At 44.9% G+C, this 20,748-nt stretch overlaps 2 protein-coding genes across 8 annotated transcripts; one reads left to right on the top strand and one right to left on the bottom strand.

Moving 5' to 3' along the window:
- Positions 1-689: 689 nt before the first annotated feature.
- Positions 690-12,671, bottom strand: PBLD (phenazine biosynthesis like protein domain containing). 3 transcript variants are annotated; one of them, XM_064717129.1, is made up of 9 exons: positions 12,404-12,671; positions 10,349-10,448; positions 9,150-9,248; positions 8,507-8,616; positions 8,332-8,361; positions 7,735-7,823; positions 6,502-6,674; positions 5,698-5,760; positions 690-1,293 (listed from the first exon to the last, which is right to left on the bottom strand). In XM_064717129.1, the coding sequence occupies exons 1-9, from the start codon at positions 12,485-12,487 to the stop codon at positions 1,181-1,183; spliced, it is 861 nt and encodes a 286-aa protein (XP_064573199.1). In that variant the 5' UTR covers positions 12,488-12,671; the 3' UTR covers positions 690-1,180. The 3 variants fall into 3 exon arrangements, with proteins under 3 accessions (XP_064573199.1, XP_064573201.1, XP_064573198.1); XM_064717131.1 differs by lacking the exon at positions 690-1,293 and adding an exon at positions 1,464-1,664 and having other exon boundaries at positions 12,404-12,597; XM_064717128.1 differs by lacking the exon at positions 690-1,293 and adding an exon at positions 3,440-5,307 and having other exon boundaries at positions 12,404-12,597.
- Positions 12,672-13,270: 599 nt separating this feature from the next.
- HNRNPH3 (heterogeneous nuclear ribonucleoprotein H3) lies at positions 13,271-20,109 on the top strand. 5 transcript variants are annotated; one of them, XM_064716520.1, is made up of 10 exons: positions 13,271-13,463; positions 14,390-14,526; positions 15,056-15,194; positions 15,736-15,923; positions 16,320-16,406; positions 16,717-16,832; positions 18,037-18,172; positions 18,354-18,434; positions 18,517-18,603; positions 18,825-20,109. In XM_064716520.1, the coding sequence occupies exons 2-10, from the start codon at positions 14,409-14,411 to the stop codon at positions 18,899-18,901; spliced, it is 1,029 nt and encodes a 342-aa protein (XP_064572590.1). In that variant the 5' UTR covers positions 13,271-13,463; positions 14,390-14,408; the 3' UTR covers positions 18,902-20,109. The 5 variants fall into 5 exon arrangements, with proteins under 5 accessions (XP_064572590.1, XP_064572593.1, XP_064572592.1 ...); XM_064716523.1 differs by having other exon boundaries at positions 13,290-13,463; positions 15,736-15,878; XM_064716522.1 differs by having other exon boundaries at positions 13,312-13,445.
- The last annotated feature ends 639 nt before the right edge of the window (positions 20,110-20,748 follow it).

Here is a 20,748-nt window from a genome sequence, read left to right as displayed (position 1 = left end):
TTGGAGACTCCTTTTGCTTGCCACCTAGCCCTGAGATCAGTAGTGCATTTAAATCACATTTTTGGTATGTTCTTTGTAGCTTCAGGAGATAGAATTTTCTATTTAAACTAAGATTCTCACACTGTTGCTTGTCCAGCTGCTTGGACTTCAGTAAGATGTAACTAGCAAGTTCTGATAAAATTCAAAATAAATGGAAAAACGGGAACTTGGCACAACTAAGTTCCTGATGATTTATAATGGGATATGACATCCAACAGTTCCCACAGTATTAGAGTGTCTTCTGAATTCAAAACACATCACCCCGAAATATTGCAAAGAACTAAAGCAAAGCTTAAGACAGAGGTGACTTGAAAGAGAAAACAGTTTTAGCTAGAGTCACTGAAAGTTCCATATTTCCAATAAATCCAGTGAAAGACCACATCATGGTGACAAAATCTGAAGCATGAGGATTACAGAAGAAACTTTCAGTTTAGGAGAAAATCTTCAGTTTTTGAAAAATAATTGACATTGCTGTAACCAATAAAGTTTCCCCTCAGATTTTAATCAGCTTTAGGTGCATCACAAGGTCAACCTGTTAAATCTACTAACCTTTAATTAAAAGTATTGACTAAGCAGCAGCACTATGATCACAGGCAATACCATTTGACTTCAAAAAATACTGTTCATAAAAGAGAACCAGAACCACAAGGCACATTTCTAAACCATTTATATTTTTTCATATTTTAATTCAAGTAAGTTAGTGAACATGGCTGCCATTTCAATATATAGCCAAGAAAATATACTTTTTTTAAAAAATTAATTCAGATTTCATGAAAAATTATCTACATGGGAAAAGTCTGATTATCAAACAGATGCTAAGAGTTTAATCCAAGATGCAGTAAGGGATTTTAACATGGAATTTGGAAATAAAGAGAAGAATCACTTAAAGGCAGAAAAACAAGATAGCTGTAGTGGAACATTTTCATTGGTCAGTGCACATAGGAAATGGCAAGATGGAAGTGAAGAATACCAAGGATTTTGAAGATGAGGAGTACTTTCAAGCAATTTTTAAAAATGGCCAGTGAGTAATAAAAGATTTTGAGAACAGCAGTAATTCACTGCCTAGAGCTGAGATAAAATCAGCATAATCAGAGTAACATTAGTGATTAGTGAGAGCAGAGGGAGACTGGTGGCAGTTCTTTCACAAAGTCAGGTTTCCTTTCAGCACCACAGCACTTTGCCCAGCAATGTCAACTCTGCCGTCACCGCGCACGGAAATCTTCAGCTCTCCTCCGCGGCGGGAGCACTGAAACGCTGAAGAGAAACAAGAACCCAGAGTTAAAAACTCCTGTGTGTCACAAATTCCTTAGAAATCCATGAAATCTCAGGGACAGGAGGCTCCTGGCTCCAGAAAGCAGCAGCACCAGGGCAAGCAGTGCAGCAGGGACACCCAGGATGAATTGCCTTCATGGATGAAGGTCAGCTGAGGTGGCGGGAGCACTGAAACGCTGAAGAGAAACAAGAACCCAGAGTTAAAAACTACTGTGTGTCACAAATTCCTTAGAAATCCATGAAATCTCAGGGAAAGGAGGCTCCTGGCTCCAGAAAGCAGCAGCACCAGGGACACCCAGGATGAATTGCCTTCATGGATGAAGGACAGCTGAGGTGGCGGGAGCACTGAAACGCTGAAGAGAAACAAGAACCCAGAGTTAAAAACTACTGTGTGTCACAAATTCCTTAGAAATCCATGAAATCTCAGGGAAAGGAGGATCTAGCTCAGAAAGCAGCAGCACCAGGGCCCCTGGATGAATTGCCTTCATGGATGAAGGCCAGCTGAGGTTGGTGTATTTCCAACCAGACCTTTTCTGACAAAACTGCTGCTTCATACAAGCACTGAGGGGCAGTTTGCTTTTTTGTAGCAAATTTAGTTCCTGCCATGTATCTAAGAAGTTCTGAATTCTCCCTTCATGGGATACAGTTTTTGGAGGGAAGGAGGAAGAACACCAAGCGTTATCTGCATGAGAAGGAATGACATTTTACTGAACACCAAAAGCTGACACTGCATTCAAAGAATGTGCCTGGCTAAAGGGTAACAAGCTCACAAAGGCAGTGGGAAAAGTCTACAAAGAAATGTAGATGCTGCTTCAGCTGTCAGCAACTGCCACCAAATTCTTACACAGGATGCAACAGGTATCTATTTATAGAATCCTGAAGATATAATTTAATACAGCTGGGTAAACCTGAAGCAGGAACAGCCTCCTGCTTGTAATTGCTTAGAGAATTCAGCTGTGTCTGGACTGTTGGGCCATGCACAGGTGGGATGGTGTTCCCCCAGCATGTGGAGTCTCTAACTCGTTTCAGCAGCCCCATTTCAGTGCTGAAAAGGGTCTTGAACAGGGTCTGGCTCAGATGGCATTTAGGAAAGTTCTGAGCAGTGTTGCTTTTGTGAAAGGCAAAAATGTTCAGTCCTCTTACTCAATCAACTTCCAACTGCTCCACAAGTTGTCCAAAGCTAAGGGGCACATTCTTCCCCTCAAACCCACAATTTATAAATTGGGTAGAGATTGTATTCAGATCCCAACAGAGCACAGGCTCTCTGATGCCATACATGCTGGATGCTTTGAAACTCTTTCTCTCTCAGGCACTGCTGCTAAGAAAGCCCTTCTTTGATCAGATTAGATTCCCAGACAAAGCAAGCACTCTGAAAGAGCAGCATCAGGAGCTATTTAGAGATTGATACTTTCTGTTCTTTTCCATTTATGGAACCATGGCTTGTGTTTAACTTGTCAGAACACCACCTGTGAATGGAGTAATGCTTCAAGTAGTAACTGAAGTGAATATTTTAGACTCTTACAAGACCCAAGCCAGCTAAAATGGATCAATTATTATTGCCAGGTGTGGAGACACACCAAGGTCTTCCACAACAGCAGACTGAAATAAAAGAGACTAATTGTTTCAATTCTTCAAAGGGTGGTTTGGTTTTTTCTTCTTTAAATGTCCAAACTCTAGCTCTTTCATGTCAGGATTGCTGAGATTGTTTTGATATTCGTCCATTTTATTTTACTTTTCTTTTTTGGAAGAAACTTCCGAAGTAGAAGAAAACCAAAAAATAACACACAAAAGAAATTCTTAGACAAGATTCTATGAAAATAATCTTGATTTATTCCTTCTCTCACAAACCAGCACTGGTATTTCTGTGCTAACTGCCAGCTGTGGAGACACACCTAAGGTCTTCCACTCCCACATGATAACAGATTGAAATAAAAGAGATTAATTATTTCAACTTTTCAAAGGTTGGTTAGATTTGTTATTTTGTCCAAACTCTAGCTCTTTCATGTCAGGATTGCTGAGATTGCTTTGATATTGGTCCATTCTATTTTACTTTACTTTTTTGGAAGAAACTTCCAAAGTAGAAGAAAACCAAAAAATAACACACAAAAGAAATTCTTAGACAAGCTTATATGAAAATAATCCTTGATCTATTCCTTCTATTGTATAGTATTTGTATTGTATTTGTATTCTATTGATCTATTGTACCTTAACAAAGCAAGGTACAATGAATCTACCTTCTTCTGTCTCTTTATGTGTTTTGTTGCTGTTAGCAATGTTGGTGGCAATTTTCAAACCCTAAAATGCTATAAACCTGTTCTGTACCAGAAGGGATCAGAGAAGTTAAAGGCAGTAAAAAGAAACAATTTTCCCCACAAATAAACACAGCTGTCCCAGGTAAACTGGTATAGCAAGGTTCCCCTAGGTTAAACTGAGATAAACACTGTCCTGGGTAAGCCCTTTGTCATCACAATAATTTGCAAGAAAGGCAAAGGACTGGTACAAAGCCCTGACTGAACAAGCAGCTTAAATTCAAGGGCATGGACCCAGCTTCAAGAAAAGATCATGAAGTATTTCACCTTGTAAAAGTACTGGAAAATTCTCTTTGTAGTTAGTGGGAGTGGTTGTTGTTTGAGAATTTACTCTAAAAAAAGTAGGAAGAGAACCCAAACACAGGAAATTAAGTCTGATGTTTCAGCTGACCTCCTCCTAAAGGCCTCAATAGCCAGAGAGATTTGATAACAGATTTCATGCTCCACATTTTTATATTACTTTATGTGTAATCTATTTGGGAACTAACAGATCCTTCATTCTATGGAAGAAAATCTTCCTTTATTCTTGCAATAAAAAGTATCAGATATTGCAGAAGGCACCACAGAGGTTTCTAAAAAGTGCAAAGATGCTCTTATTTATTAATACTTGCTGATATGGAATGTCCTTGAATGCCAGCTATCTTTTCCAAATAATCTCATTAGTGGTAGAATTTGCCCAGCACTACCTGATACCTCTCAGACAGACACATGAAAGGAGAAGTTATTTCTCATAAACATACATTAACTTGTCCTGTTTAAAACAGTTTTGCATGATTTCTAACACAGAAGAAGTTTGAGGCTATATCTGCATGAAATATGAATGAAAAAACCCCAAACAACACAAACCTATCTTGTGGACAGACAGGACAGTTTTTGTGCTGAACACAGTAGAGAAGCTGATGACAGTATCAGTTGCCCTGGCTGCTTGAGCTCATTTCTCTAAAAGCACAACAGGGACAGTACATACAAAATACATGAAAATGCAAAACAGGTACAAAGTGTGAATTATAAGTACAGACAGAATTCCAGCCTATTTGAGTTCTTAAAGAAGCAGTGTCTATAGATGGTATGGGGAATTTCAGTCCCACATTAACATCCAAAAATGTCAAAAGCTTCTGAGAAACAGCCAGTCCATAAGGACTCATTACCAGTTTTTCATCTTCAGAAAACACGTGGAGATTCCCCCCCACCTCCCCCCAGCATTACTTAAACTATCACAGATATTGTGTGGTGTAAATGCAAATACAAGATCTTTGGGACAGAACATTAAATCTTTCCTTTGGTCCATGATGGAGCAGGTCCAGTTCATGGTGGAGCCTTTAAAGACTTACCATCCTCAGGAAAATCCATCCTGAGATTCATTTGACCCAATACAGAAAGGCTTATATTCAGGCTAGCTGTTTGTTTGGAAAAGTGTTGACTTTTATGGACAAAGCACTTTATTAGATCAAGCATCCAAGCTGTGCTCTAGACTAAATGTGGCCAAAGGTTTGTGTGCAGAACTGCCCCCTGTCCCCTCCTGTGGAACCAGGTAGGGGATGAGTGTATTTTGTGCTGCTTCTCTCATTCTGTTCTCTGGCAAAGCAGCAGAAACAGGAGAAGCAAGGAGTCACCCAACGCTCCTCCCACAGCACTGGCACATGGTAACAGCTTCTCTTGGCTTCCTTCCCCCACGCTCTTGGGTTTCCTGCTCAGGAACAAAGATGTGACCTAACAAGCACAGCTCATTGACTGAACCAAACACAAACATCCCCTGGGCTTCCCCAAGCTTCAGGTAGGATGCAAGGTCATGAGAAGTGAAATCCCAAAGCCAAAAACTGACAGCAGAGAGTTATGATAAAGAAACCAGCACTTCAAACCCCCTGGGGCATGATGTGTCATGCTGGTGGATAGCAAAGAAAGCAATTTCTCAAAGATTACCTCACACACAGAATATTACTTAATATTCTATTCATCTTGAGGAAATGGACAGGGAATTATTGGTACAGTTTGGATTGCAGTAGTAATACAACTTTCTCTTTTCTAGTGAGTAGATTTACACAAATGGACAGCTTTGCAATAAAACAGTTTCTCTTACCAAGCATTTCTTTCTTCCCCAGCTGCTCTGACCAGTAGCTGCTTAAAACAGCATGAGCAGACCCTTAAAAGAAATTGGAAAACAAAGTACAGAATTAAATTATAATCACTACTTTACAGAGTAAGCATAGTCAAAATGTAAATATCATAAATCAAGTGCCACGTGTGTTTAGGGTGAAAAAACCTAAGAGTCTGCACAGCAGACAGAGTTTCTCATTTCCATTTATGGTAAAGCAGTATTACTGCCACATCCTGCAGCTCCAAAGGAAATCTTGCTAGGTGAGGGCACCATCATTAGCTACAGTTCTCAGCAGACTAATAATGAAATGGTAGCTAAGCATGAACAGCATCCTGCAGCAATCCAACACCCTGAGAACAGGCAGGAACACGCAGCCAGCTGAGTCCCACAGGCCTGAGAACAAAAACTAGGCAAGAGCTCAGCTGAAATGCACTGCAAAAGAACCCAAACAAAAATCCAAAGCACCACAAAAAAAAAGAACACCAACAGAAGAGGATATAAATTTCCACTGCAATACTCATCCAGTAATGAGCTAGACTCTCACTTTTATCTAATTGTAATACTGAAAAAGACACAAGAATATCTGTAAGAAGCTGATTTGATTTTTTCTGAATGAGTTTGCCTCAGCCACAAAAGCTTTTATTTTAATGAGCACTCCTGCTATCCATATAAACCAGTAATTTATAAGAGACTCCAAAGTACAAAAACAGATGAAGGAATCTGAATAAGAACCTTTGAATTGAACTGAAACAAAAAGTATGAGCTGCTCATGATACAAACACATACCTGTAACAGGGTCTTCCAGAACTCCAACCCAGGGTGCAAAATATCTGGAGTAAAAATCATGGCCTTTGCCACTGGAGTTTCCCTTCACAGTGAGGATGAGTCCTTTCAATTTTCCTGTCTTTTCAGCTGACAAAAAGTGCTGTGCATTCACTTTCAAGTTTTCCAACACACACCTTGAATATAATTTTGAAAATTTAATAGCCCATAATTCATTTTACATGAATGTAAGTACTGAAAAGAAAAAATACAGCTATGGAATCATCTTCTCTACAATTCAAAGCCAGCCCTAAAATATTAGAGGAGCCTAGACCCCTAGCATTGTCCTCACAGTGGTATTTGACAGAAAAATCACCTTGAACCTCATACACTCTGAATGAGCAGAGAAGAAACATCAAGCCTTGTGTTTCCTATTTATCTCTGAAAACAGAGCATCCTGAAATATTAGCCAGCAAAACAAAAACTTCACCTTGTTTCAACATTTGAATCATTGAAAGAACTATTGCCTCACTATGGAATGTACCCAGTGCTCCAGCTCCTTTCAGAGCAGGCAAATAACAAATATCATTCATGTCTTCATGGCATTCTAAAGCAGTGTACACCTGCCTGATGCCTCCCTACAAAACAATCTGGAAGAGTGAAATAACAAATACTCAGCTGAGAATATTTCTTTTTCCCAGTACCCCAGACTTTAACCATTAGTTAGGCCAAACTTCAAGTTTGTAATAATAGTAATTTGGCCTGATTAAAGAAGTTATGTCTCAGCAGTATATACCCTAAATCATACTTGAATTAACAATGAAGTTCAGATGAGATTACCAAATGCTTTGGAATAATTTGAATTGGAATTCTCTCTCTAAAGCCACTTCTGGTGCTGTTAAGCATGTGTAAGCAGATTACAGACCCAGGGAAGGAAGGATCCCTGGCACTCTGCCAATGTGCCCTGAACTGAAGCAGGACTCCCAACTTCCCATCTTTACACTCAGATGGATGGGAAAAATCATTAAAAGCTGTTTGCTACAGCTCCTTCTCTTGAGGACAGATTTCACAATGATCTTACAGCTTCAATAAGCTCATGTTACAAGATAAAATAACCACTTTACACAGAAATTTACAGCAGAGGTTTCTAACCTCCACCTGATTTAAAACCAGACAGAAGAGCCTGCTATGTCAGGAATGAAGAGGCCAGCTCAGTGTCTGCACTCTTGATTAACTCAATTAAAGAGGGCAATATACCTGTCATAGGTGTCACTGAGGCGGACCAGGAGCTTCTTTGTGTCGGGAGAGTAACGGATGTCCTGGACACTCATGTCACCAACAGCTGCCTGGGGGAATGCAGGGCCAGGAAAAACCCATCAGCACTTGCACACAAAATATTATTCCCTTAGCATTTCTGCAGAGCACCTTCCCTGCTAGAAGAGGGCTCATGCAAGGTCTGCCATTCAGCCCTCAAGCACGTATAGCAAGTGCACCAAGTGTTGGAATGGATATGGGGGAGTTACAAGCTCCAAACACATCAATTTGGGAAGAAATCCAGGACCTGGAGGAGGGCAAGGACACAGAGTGCCCTCTTATGCACACAAAAGGCTGAAAATGCCACTGAAATAAATATTGACACTTTGGTCAATGGAAATGGGAGACACAGGCTCAGCTGCAGCACTTTGGAGAACTCCATTCCCTGACTCATTACTGAGAGCTTTGAAGTTTGTTGTTTCCAATTCAGGAGCACATCAAGCAGTGCCTTGTCACCATTTTTAACCATTTTAATACATAAAAAATAAGCAAAGCCATTATAAATGTTTTTCTAAGGCAACTGATGGATTCTTCTTTTACCTTTATTAATTCTTCTACTTCCTTAAGTTCCTGAAGAAAAAAAACAAACACACACTGTAAAAAATGCAATATATATGTATGTATCTATGTAACTACAGACAGACACGTACACTGACATACACACACAAACACACACTTTCCTTGAAAGCCTGTCCTGAATAAAATGTTGACTAACCTGGGGGTAGGCTGTGTAAAGTGGCAAATCCAGGACAATATGATCTTTCACTTGTCTGGCCTTTAATTCCCCACTCAGTGTCACAAACGTGAGAACTGAGTTTGTATTTTCTAGAGAGAGAACATTGCAACATCATCAAACAGTATAATGTTAATCTAAATTGTCATAGCCCTAAGAGTAGCTCAGTACATTCAGAAAAAGTTAGTTATGCAGCTCAAAGATATCTAGAGCAACACTGTACTCTGGGCAAAGTTCCCAACTAACTCAATAAATCTGCTGAGGCTAATAAACACAGCAATTGCCAGGGAATCACTCCTGCATTTGCCTAGAATGAATGGGAATGCCCTTTTAACAGAAAGAGCAATATTCCCTATTCATCAAATCCTCTCTGCCTCTCCCAGATGACATTTGCATATTTAGCACTTTTCCTAAACCAGAGTAACAGCAGGGCATGGCAGTCAGAGGGCAGGCACCAGACCACAGCCTTGGAACTACAGAGCAGCAGTAAAGGATACCCAGGGTACCTCCAGTTGTGTCCTACAGATGTTCTGAAGGCTTAATTGCCTTTGTCTTAAAAACCAGAGATGTTAACTAGGAGTAAATGCTCTAAAAAACTATAGAAATAAATAGGTTGTAAACTTACTTTGTACATGAAACAACACAGCAGCTGATGCAAGAGTAGCATGACCACAGAGAGGAACTTCACTGGCTGGGGTGAACCATCTGAGCCCAAAGCAGGAACCTTGGAAAAATAAAGTTTAATAAGTGGAAGAAGTCTATATCTCAATTTTACCTCAATATATATATAAAGTGATGATGTTTCAGTTAATCAAAATGCATGCTACAACCAGTTTTGGTCCTAAACACACTTCCTTGGTCCCAAACACACCTCTAGGTACCCATTTCACACTGAGTTTTCAGAACAGCTATCCCTTTTGAATCAGGCCAACAACCTCTGCATGCTGCACAGATTTTCCTTTTTCCTGGACAGGCATTGTTTAGAAGACAAAGCCTCCAGGTCTGTATTATGAAATCCTACAGAGGCAGAGGCATGATCTGGAGGCCAGGTTACAATTTAGAGGCCATAGGTGGTTTTGTTGGTGTAACAGAGCCTGTACTGGAGTTAGCTCAGTTATGAATTATTTTGCTTAAACCACCAGTTAAGTCTGGTAAAGCCTCTACCCTTCACTTCACTATAGAAATCATATTTCTATTTGCAGTTTAAAAAAACTGTAGCACATGTGTATGATACTTTGTTTCCTGCAACCTTTGCACATGCATTTCAAGGGAACAATTACCACACAAACACAACAAGAAGTGCAAAAGGAAATTAAGAACTGTGCACCCTGGGCAGCTGTGTGGGGCTGAGGCCACAAAGAGCCCACTGGTACCAAAGCACTGTCATGACAAAGAAGCTGCCATTTTGTGTGATGGTAGAGATGGGGGATTGAAAATAAGCATGTAAAACATACTGGCAAAGTGCTAAGGTGGAAAATGAAAAGTACTGTAACTCCCTGCTCCAAGCAAGTAGTCTAACCCTAAAACAAATTCCAATTTATTAACAGGAGCAAGCAATTGTAGTCACTACTATCCTTAATATTTTTAATTACAGAATGTACAAAATCCTGCTCCCTGAACAATCCACCAAACAAAGATGACAAACGTGACTCCTTAGCCTGCAATCTGAGCCCAGAGCAGGGGATGAGCCCCTTGGCTCAGGCCACCCCACAACTGCCAAGAGAGCAGATCCAGCAAACTGACTCAGCTGAAAATGAACCCCCAGAGTGGCTCTGAATGAACTCTGCATTGGTCTGATGCCTTCTTGTAAGCAGAACCACTAACTTTTGGTGAAGTCATCTCCAGGTTTCAGTTTTCTGATGAAAGCTGTTTCTGAAAGGTTCATTTCTGCTGCAATCTTTTGGTGCAAATCTTCATCCAGGTCCTAGGGAAGACGTAACAAATCCAGTCAAGAAAAGGCCAAAAAATGCAGAATCAAACTTTCTGTTAAATACAGACACTTTGTTTTCTATTACAATAAAACATGGATTCAGTTTTAATTCACAATAATCTCTGAGAGTGAAAAAAACTTTAAGTGGGACAATATAGGAGCTGAGAAGAGACAAATTGGAGAAAAAAGAAGAAGAAATGAAACAGCTGGAGCTCCCAAAGTGCCTGTGATTTAAGGCAGTGGACATTGATCCCAGGACACCCAAGGCCAGGGATTGTATAACATTCTCCTCTGCTCTTTCCTCATGGCTGTGCTGACTGGCCAGGTTTGACAATCTAATCTTTAAAATCCTGAAACTCAAGTGAAACAAAGCACTGGAGTGACCTGGTCAGGTTCAGCCTCTGAGATAAAAATGTGCCCTTTAAACCTGAATCACTTCCTTCAACAACTAACGCTTTTCAGGCAAAATCCCACACCACAGCTACAAAATAACCAGGAACTGATCAGTGCACCAGAGCTGCACCTGCAGACTCAATTCTGTACAGTTAAACAACATTCTCACATTTTACAGCACAGTTACATTCCCTTTATCCCAGGAAGAGTTCTGTCACTTACTGCAAAGATCCTATAACAGGACAAAGACCGGTAAAAATGTTATTAAAACAACCTTTCTTTTTAACAGCATGGAACCTTATTGAAACACTGCCATCCTGTGGCACCTCTGAGACACAGAGAGGACTGGTTTTGCCTTTTTTACATTTATTTCTCCTGATTTTTTTCTGTAAAGCATCTGCTGAGACTCTGGAGGGAGCAGAGAACAGTTGTTTTGCATGGCTGCATCACAATTCCCTCAATCTTAGAATAAAATGCTGAATTAGGATCTCGGCTTTAGCTTCACACTAAACCCTTTCCTTCCAGGAACTGCAGAGAAATTCAAACATCTGCACCCCAAAGTCACGCAAGTAAGGTAGCTTCCTGATATCTTGATGTAACAAAGTAAAATTAATATAAAAAATGCAATTAGAAGCTCATAATTTTTGTGCAGAGAGCATTTAGATTTTATGGGGGCAAAAATAAGTCTGAAGAGAGATGTTCCCAGTCATAGCTTTGCTGGTAAGTAGGCAATGTTATATGAGATTTAGATAGACTTAGGAATTCTAAAAAGGATTCATGTTGGCATTTAGAGCTGTTGCCACTGGCTACTCTACATATATTTTCATATTTGCAATTTTTACCAGGAGTTACTATGCAAACAACACAAGGCCTGTAAATTTCTGATCCATTTTCATAATTATTTTTGTTAGAAATTGGTACCAATTGGCACCAACTGCTCACAACACCCTGATGAGCAGGGTAACTACTGTCAACTGCACCAAAACCACCATCCAACACTGAAGTAATAAAAACTGGTTGCTTGTTTAAACTTGGCTAAAGCTGAACCCAACACACTAATGGTGAGAGAGTCACATCGAGGTCTGCACCTGCCCTTTTTCTTTCCAGAGAAAGAGGAAAAATTCAAGAAAAAAAGGGAGAAAACCCACACCAAAATCAAACCCCACAGTTTAATCCTTCAGCTGAGCACTGATTCTGTTTTACAGTGTTACTTTCCAGAGTTCACTCTGAATCCTTCTTAATTCTTCAGAACTTTTATTCTGAATTGTTCTTGAAGAAATTAAGCCATTTCTCTTAACTCAAATCCAGTTTGTTCCTTAACATTTTAACAGTCCACAAAAACTTCAAACATTGTCTTGCATGACATCGTTTTGATGAATTAAAAAAAAAGCACTTCTTTGCTAATTTCTCAGTATTCTTGTCCCATGGTCTGAAAAACCGAAGTCTCGAGTAAAGAAAGCAAAGTCTAACGCAGTGCTGAGTGCTCAGGCCAAGTACAGAACGGCGAATGTCATTGCAGTACCTCAAAAAACAGTTCGTTTTTTTTTTTAACTTACATTTTCAAGCAGACAAACTGCCGCAGGATTTCCAGAAAACGGCCGGTTTGTAAATGCATCAACCGTAAAAATGGGAATCTGCATTGTGGTGTGCACTGTTTAGCCGCAGGCTGCGCTCTGCCAGGTGCTCTCTAACCTGTTATACCCCGGCCAGCACAGCTCCGAGTTAAAGCTCTGCTGAGGCAGGCGGGGCCAGCGGGCCCATCCCGTCACTTCCTAGCGCCGATAGCGACTGCGACTCCTTCCTACGGCCCTGGCGCTCCGCACTGATTTATTAAATTAAACCACACATTTAATCTGCCTCGCCGCCAGCCCCTGCACGCCTCAGCGCGCCCTTTCCCCACAGCGCCCGGCCCGCTGTGCCCCGCACTGAGGGAGGCGGGATCCCGCCCGGTTCGGCAGTTCTGCTGAGGAGACGTGGGGAGCAGCCATGGCGTGCGGCCACAGCGGGCAGCCTTCCTCATCCTCCCTGCCTCCCAAAGCAGCGCTGAGGGAGCGGGACACGCTGAGCGAGACACGAGCGCCAGAGCACGGCCGCATGGCCGCTCCAGAGCATGGAGCAGCCGCCGCCATCAGCGCGGGTGTGAGGCGATGGCGGCGCAGCGAGGCGACGGCGGCGCCGTGAGGGGATGCCCGGGCACGCGCGCGCCCCGCCCCCGCTCCTGGCCGCGCGCGATCCCGCTTGGCGCCAAAACGAGCGGCGGCCGCCGCGTGACGGAGGGAGGAGCGCGCATGCGCCCGGGCGGCCCCTCAGCAGAGGAGGCGGCGAGAGGCAAAGGCGGAACGCCCCCTCCCCTACCCCGCATGCGCAGTCGCTCCCTTCCACCGTGCTCCCCGCTCTCCCCCCGCGAGTGGCGCGTGCGCGGGAGCCGCCCAGGCGGGTGTGAGGCGGCGCGCGGCGCGGGTATCGCGATAGTCGCGCGGCCCGGACGCTCCCGTGCTGCCCGTGGGCGCTGCGCAGCTGTGGGCCCGCCGCACGGCTCGGCACAGAGCGACAGGCGCGTCCTGCCCGGCGCGAGCGGCTGCCGGGACACGGCCAGGGGTGCGCGAGAGGCTCGCGGTGAGCGGAGAGGGAGAGCGGGCCGGGCGAGCGGCGGCGGGGCCCGCCCGGGGGGCTCGGCGGGCGGAGGTGCCGCCGGCGGGGGCTCGGGGCCCGCCCGGGGCCGGGTCGGGCCCGGCGCGCGCCCGTGGGCGGGGGAGGGGGAGGGGGAGGCGGTGCGGAGCCTCGTTCCCGATCGCGGCCGCCATTTTGAGCGGTGGAGCCGAGGGCGGCGGCGGCAGCGGCCCCGGGAGAGCGGCGGGCGGGGGTTCCTGCGGCGGTGAGGGGCACGGGCCGGGCGGGAGGGCGGCACAGCGCGGCACCTCCGAGGCTAGAGGTGGGCAGCGGGGCGCGGCGGGAGCGGGGCAGGCGAGTGGCGGGCGCCCCGGGGAGGCGCGGTAAATGGCGGCGGGGAGCGGGCGGGGGTCAGGGCCGCGGTCCCGGGAGGGAGGCGGGAGCGCGGCGGCTCCGCGTCTGCCGGGCCGGCCATGGCGGCTCCCTTTGTGGGACGGCGGCGGTGCCCCCCCGCACCCGGCCCAGTCACGCACAGGGCCCCGGCTGAGGGCAGACAAAGAAAGGCCTTGCGCCTCCAGCCCCTTCCTCAGCTGTTGAGCTGCAGGGGAAAAACAACCGTACAAACAAAGCGCACGGGGCTCTAGGGGCGGGTGTGCAGCGTGCTCGCAGTAAATGGCGAGCTTTATGTGCCGGGCTGCCCACGTGCCGCCCGCCGGCCACGCGGTGATCCCAGCACGGCAGCCCCGCGGGGCGGGCTGAGATCCCGCTGGCGTGTGCCCGGATACCCGGCTTCCAATCCCCAACAGAAATAAAGCTCGTGATCCATCGTGTTTTCAAATTTCAGATTTCTTTTTTAGGGCGGGACTTAAGCGCGGACGGAAACTCAGGGTTTTTTTTATTTCTGTTTTGTTGGAATTTGGTTTTTTTTCTAGGATTTAAATTAAATAAAAGATGGACTGGAGTGGAAAACACAATGGGCCCAATGATACAACCAATGACGGAACAGTGGTACGACTCCGAGGCCTCCCATTTGGGTGCAGTAAAGAAGAGATTGTTCAGTTTTTCCAAGGTACCTCCAGTATAGTCGGAGCGTATTGGGTTTCTTTAGAGTTTTTGTATGTTTTACACGGTGTTTTGTACATGTTTAATGGCTGTTAATGGGGTGGATGGGGAGGGATTGTGTTAAATCAATTCATCTAAATTAAGATTTATGCCCTGTAAATGAAGCACAGATAACCGTAGATATAGTAGAACACAAAATGTACCTGATTTTGTCGAGGTGGGAAGCATACCTTGCACAGGGGGGTAACCTGAATGTTAGCATTTGGATCAGTTAAATTGCTTGATTGGTAGCTATGTTTTCTTCGTGTAACTTAGGTGGTTGCATTTTTGTATAGTCTATACAGAAAAGTACGGTTAAATCCGTTAATGTTTAATGCAAAAATCGTGGGCTTGTATTGTTGGGTGATGGGGGAAACAAGGTGGTTTTCTTTTTCGTTGTTGTTGTTTAGATATGCTTTAAGTATTTGCTACAGATGGGAATGTTTCAGCCTTTAACACTGTTCCCCTTGACGGGGTTATTTGTCCTTGGGTTAAAGGGTTGGAAATCGTGCCAAATGGGATAACATTGACGCTGGACTACCAGGGGAGAAGCACAGGGGAGGCCTTCGTGCAGTTTGCTTCAAAGGAGATAGCAGAAAATGCTCTGGGGAAACACAAGGAAAGAATAGGGCACAGGTGGGGATGGAGAGTTTGGGATGGTGTTAAATCTTTCTTTTTTGGGGGTTGTGGGTCAGTAATGCTTTTGGGGGGTTGGGGACCATTGGGGAATTGGCTGTTTTTAAGAATTTTTGTAACTGATCCTAAGTTAACTTGGGCAATACGGTAGATTTGGGGGGTGGGGGAGCCAGTATTGCACCGGGTAGTTTGCTAAACTCAGAAAACTGTTTCAATCATGCTCGTGTAGGGTAATTTGTGATAAATGCTGCTACAGCCATTGTTTTTCAACAGTATGTTTCTCATACTGGAAAGACATGTTTTAAGCTTAATTTGTACAGCTAGAACTTTCACATAGTAATTTTTGCCACTCTAAAGTGGGCTTTTTAAAATACACTTAAGATTCTTACAGTTTTGAGGAGAAACTTAAGTTGTATGGTATTTGTAGTCACTGCTATTGGCTTGTACGTTTGGCTCTAGAAAATGTAGTGTGGCCTTTTGTGAAATTCAGATTGCTTCTGCCTGTGTTCTTACTGGTGCCTTGAAAATCCTCTCTCACTAGATACATTGAAATCTTCAAAAGTAGTAAGAGCGAAATCAGAGGATTCTCTGACATGCCAAGAAGAATGATGGGACAACAGCGACCTGGACCATATGATAGACCATTGGGAGGAAGAGGGGGTTATTATGGAGCTGGGCGTGGAAGTATGTATGACAGAATGCGTCGAGGAGGTGGTGGATATGACGGTGGTATGTTCATCTAATGAACACAGGTTCTCTTGGCAGTTCATGTTTCTGACATACTTGTCAAGAAATAAGAAATGGCAGTAGCTGTAATGCCCGTTTGGTTGGATGTATTTATCTGAAAGAAAAAAAAAATTGTCGTATATCAAAACATGCGGCCGAGTATTTAAGATGAATGTTAATAATAAGGGAGCTATTTTCATTAGAATCAGATCTTTCCATTTGCATGTTTCAGTCTGTGTTACATTAAAGCAATGTACTTGTGCACCACGTTCAGCAATGCAGGTTTGGCAGTTTGCACAGTGCTGGCTGCCCAGAGACTGCAGTTGAGTGTTGTGTGTGCGTGGCTGTGTGAGCTGTGAGCAGTGATGTGATGGCTCCTCTCCTTCTCTCCATGCACAGGGTATGGTGGCTTTGATGATTATGGTGGCTATAATAACTATGGCTACGGAAACGACGGCTATGACGACAGGATGAGGGATGGGAGAGGTAAAACAAATTCATAGTTTGTCTCAAAAGGTTCCCTGTTACTTGAGTTCCAAGACAGAGATAAGAGTTTCATTCTGCCATTTGGTAAAGAAGGCTGTTTAAAAAGGGGAGGGGCCTGGGCAGTCCTGAGGAAAGGTAAATAGATGGCTTAGCAGGGCTTCTGGCTGAGGTTTGGGCTGATACAGGGGAAGTGTAAACACCATGCATTCACTGGTATTTTTAAGTGCTTTCAGAAAAAGAGTAGCGATGACTTTTGGCTTTCCATGATCTTAGAGGTGTGTGGGTTTTTTTGGTTTGGGTTTTCCAATAGGCATGGGAGGCCATGGCTATGGAGCTGGAGATGCAGGGTCGGGGTTCCATGGTGGAGGTCATTTTGTTCACATGAGAGGGCTGCCTTTCCGAGCCACGGAAAACGATATTGCTAACGTAAGTACCACGGGGGAAAGGGCTTCTCTGCCAGCAGCGTGCATGTCCCTGCCTGTCCCAGCCCACCTGGGGGAGCCTTCTCAAACCACTCACTGCTACAGCTGCACAAACTCAGCCAGCTTTCACAGAGCTGCTGGCTGAGGTGGGATTACCAGGGAAGTCAGCAAAGCTATATTTAACGTTAATCCCTGCACTCTCTGCTCGTTCGTTTCCATAAAGATGGATTGCAGAGACAACACTTGCTGTAATCAGTATCCTCATTTTAAGGTCTTTAGGGTTTTTTTAAGCTTATCTGATTTTGTCAAAATGACAAAAGGTGTGAAACTTAAATTGCTTAGTTTGCATATTTGTTTGTTGGCCTTTCTGAGACTTTATTTCAGGAGAGGCAAGGTGGGCAGGCTGTGTTGGCTTGGAGAGGACTGACTGTAAGATCCCTCTTGCAAGAGATCAGGGTGGCAGGGAGAGGTGCATCTGCAGCATCTTGGGAATGAATTCTTGAGCCAGTGCAGATGTGTTGAGGTGGGGAAAAGGTTTTCTTGGGATACAAGGCCTGGTTTAAACATAGCATGTCTTTGGAGAGGCTGTCTTGCCAGTGGCACCTGTGTATTCCATATGCAGAGCTCCATTCTTAAACTTCTGCTTGTTTGCTTTTGTGGGTGGGTTGCTTTACTGAAATGGAGGTGGATTTTCTTGTGCCAGTTTGGTTGTTCCATTTAGGGTGAAGGCTCTGTGACAGCAAGGGCCAAAGTCAGGCTTAGGTCTGGGGCAGTGAGGAGAGCAATGCTATTATATTAACAGGCAGCTTCTCTTGAATTCCATGAATGCATCCTTGCTTTGAGAAACCTGGAAGAGCAGAGCCAAATGGAAACCAGCTGATTTTCATGTCCAGGATGCCATCACGTTTAACTGTGCTGCTCAGAGCAGAGTGTGTGGGCAGGAGATGTTTGTGTCTGTGCATTCAAAGAAAGCTCCTCAGGCTCTGCAGCTCTCCAGGCTGTGCAGTAACAATGGGTTGTAAACGTAGGTTGGCCTGTGCTGAATGTCCCACAACCACCAAGTACTGCTTGAGGAGTGAGTAGGTAAATCTGCGTGCTAGGATGACACTGGATTAAAGCAGTGCTCCACTAACCGTGCAAATGGAAAACAAGCACCTGCCTTGAGTTCTGCATTAACATGGTTGGTTTTGAATTTGTTTTCTCCCTAGTTTTTCTCCCCATTGAACCCTATAAGAGTTCACATTGACATTGGAGCAGATGGAAGAGCCACAGGAGAGGCAGATGTGGAGTTTGTGACCCACGAGGATGCAGTGGCTGCCATGTCCAAGGATAAGAATCACATGCGTGAGTGTCGCGCTGCTCCGGCAGGGCTGGGAGCAGCACCTCCATCCTGAGCTTTCCCTGTTTTCCATGTTCCAAACTCGCCTGTTTGTGGCCTGCTGCCTGGGAGGGGTGGGGATTGCTCTGTTCCTCTGCTCCTGGGCTGGAAAACAAAACACCAACTGAGGCTTTTTGCTTCCTACAGAGCATCGGTATATTGAGCTGTTCCTGAATTCCACTGCTGGAGGTGGCTCTGGAATGGGAGGCTATGGCAGAGATGGAATGGGTAGGCATCCATTGCACGCTGAGCTGGTGCTGTGCCAAGGCTGATGGGCTCAGTTGGTAACGTTGCTCTTGTGGCTTTGCAGATCAAGGGTACGGCTCTGTCGGTAGAATGGGCATGGGCAGCAATTACAGCGGTGGCTACGGAACCCCCGACGGCCTGGGGGGATACAGTGAGTACAAGTTCTCTAAATGTGTGTGAGTAACTGGGGGCACAGGGCAAAGAGGGGCACTGGTTCCTGAACTCAGTCTCTGGGGCCTTTGTGCTGCAGACACTGGGTAAGAGCAGTAACCGGTGGTGTAAGCTGTCACCTTCACCAGTTGTTCTGTGTCCCCATCCCATTTCTTCTCCCTTTGGGGTACCTGTGTGTGACCTTGTGCCAATTGTTTGCAGGTCGTGGCAGTGGAAATAGTGGAGGATACTATGGGCAAGGCAGTATGGGTGGAGGAGGCTGGCGTGGGATGTATTGAAGGATAGCCTTGCTTCTGCAAAACATCTTGGAAGAAACAGTCTCTGGTCTACTAGACTTTCTTACAAAATTTAATTTCTTTTGTATTTTAAGAACTTTATAATGACTGAAGGAATGTGTTTTCACAATGTTATTTGGTAAGCAACAGATTGTGATGGGAAAATCTGTTTTCTGTAGGTTTTATTTGTTGCATACTCTGACTTTAAATAAATTTTTATATTCAAACCACTGATGTTGATACTTTTTATACTAGTTACTCCTAAGGATGTATTACATATTCCAGACTACAGTCGGTTTAAAATGTTGTACTATGGTTCCATAAAGGTGGTTGTACTGTAACTCCTATGAACACTGATTCAGTTCTATGTAATCTTGGTCTAGTGAACAAATGGAAACTTTCACTTGTTTAGGGGAGAAGGGTAGATGAGTAGGTTAGTTTATTTGGTAATTCCTTTCCTAAACCCTTTTGGTGAGTTGTATGTGCTAACTGCAGCACAGCAGAACGCTGTGCAGGCTCAGTCACTGCTCTGGCTTCCTCCTGCTGCCAGCACCCCAGCAAATGCCCAGCTGTGGAGGAGCAGCACCCCTTTGTGCCCCCACAGCCCCCAGGCCACGATGGTTCCACCCTGCATTCACACCTGTAACCTGCCTAACAAACAGCACAGCTTGGAGCTAACACCACTTAGGTCAAATACTGGTCATTGGATGCTTTTCACTTCTGATCTTTTTAGCAAACATGCTTTAGGAAGAGTGGGGGATTTGGAAGCAAATTATTTCTTTTCTTTCTTGAATTTATTGTATTTAAACATGGTTCAGCATTTTTTTCACTGCAGAGAGCTGATTTGTCTGTATTTGTTCAAGGTTTGCAAAACCATTCCACACAGGAGCTCATTGGAAGCCAAGATCTCTAAAAGGTCTATAGGCCCAATACCTTTTCAGTAACACACAACCCAAACACGGTGATAAAACTTTCTGTGCATTTGTGACATGTAAGATATGTAAGAAAATTATTGTTTGAAGACACTTAACATACCTGATGTGTAATGGAAAAAGGTATTTATTCTTCTGAGCCAGTGTGATCTCCCAAATTAACTGCTTTGTCCTCAATGCCTCCCTTAAAATGTCAAATGTGATCTTGGGTATTGCAAGTCTGTCACCTGTTTTGCTAGTACTGTGTTATATCTGTAATAAATGTCTTCTTGTGGGAGAGAGGAGAATGGAGTTTATTTCACCAGAGACGGTGGCTGGGTGTCAGAGGGAGTGGAGGAGCTGCAAGGGGCAACTGGCACAGGAACCTTTCCCAGCCCTGGAGCAGCCCTGGCTAGGAAGGGGAGGGGAAATGAGTCCTTAACCACTGGAAACGTTGCTGCTCTGCAGAATTAGGGGGCTCTTGCTCTGTTGCCAGGGAAGTGGCCGGGGTAGCAGCAGAGATAATTCAACTGCAGGAGAAGAACCTCAGAGTGAGGTGGAGGAAAGGTGCACTGGCAGGAGCCCGTTGGCGTGGGCACGGCAGAGAGCGAAATGCGCGGCTCTGCAGCGCCTCCTCCCTCCCTGCGAACAGCTGGGGCTCCATCTTGGGAGGAGGAGCCGACACCTGCCCGGGCTGGGCCGTGCTTTGGGCAGGGTGAGCTCACTGCAGCCCCGGGAGCTGGGCCGTGCTTTGGGCAATCTGAGCTCACTGCAGCCCCGGGAGCTGGGCCGTGCTTTGGGCAGAGTGCGCTCACTGCAGCCCCGGGAGCTGGGCCGTGCTTTGGGCAGGGTGAGCTCACTGCAGCCCCGGGAGCTGGGCCGTGCTTTGGGCAAGCTGAGCTCACTGCAGCCCCGGGAGCTGGGCCGTGCTTTGGGCAA

The sequence above is a fragment of the Zonotrichia leucophrys genome, chromosome 6, assembly GCF_028769735.1.
Source record: "Zonotrichia leucophrys gambelii isolate GWCS_2022_RI chromosome 6, RI_Zleu_2.0, whole genome shotgun sequence".
NCBI lineage: Eukaryota > Metazoa > Chordata > Aves > Passeriformes > Passerellidae > Zonotrichia > Zonotrichia leucophrys.
The sequence above is the reverse complement of the archived record's forward strand: the minus strand, read 5'-3'. Positions and strand labels throughout refer to the sequence as shown.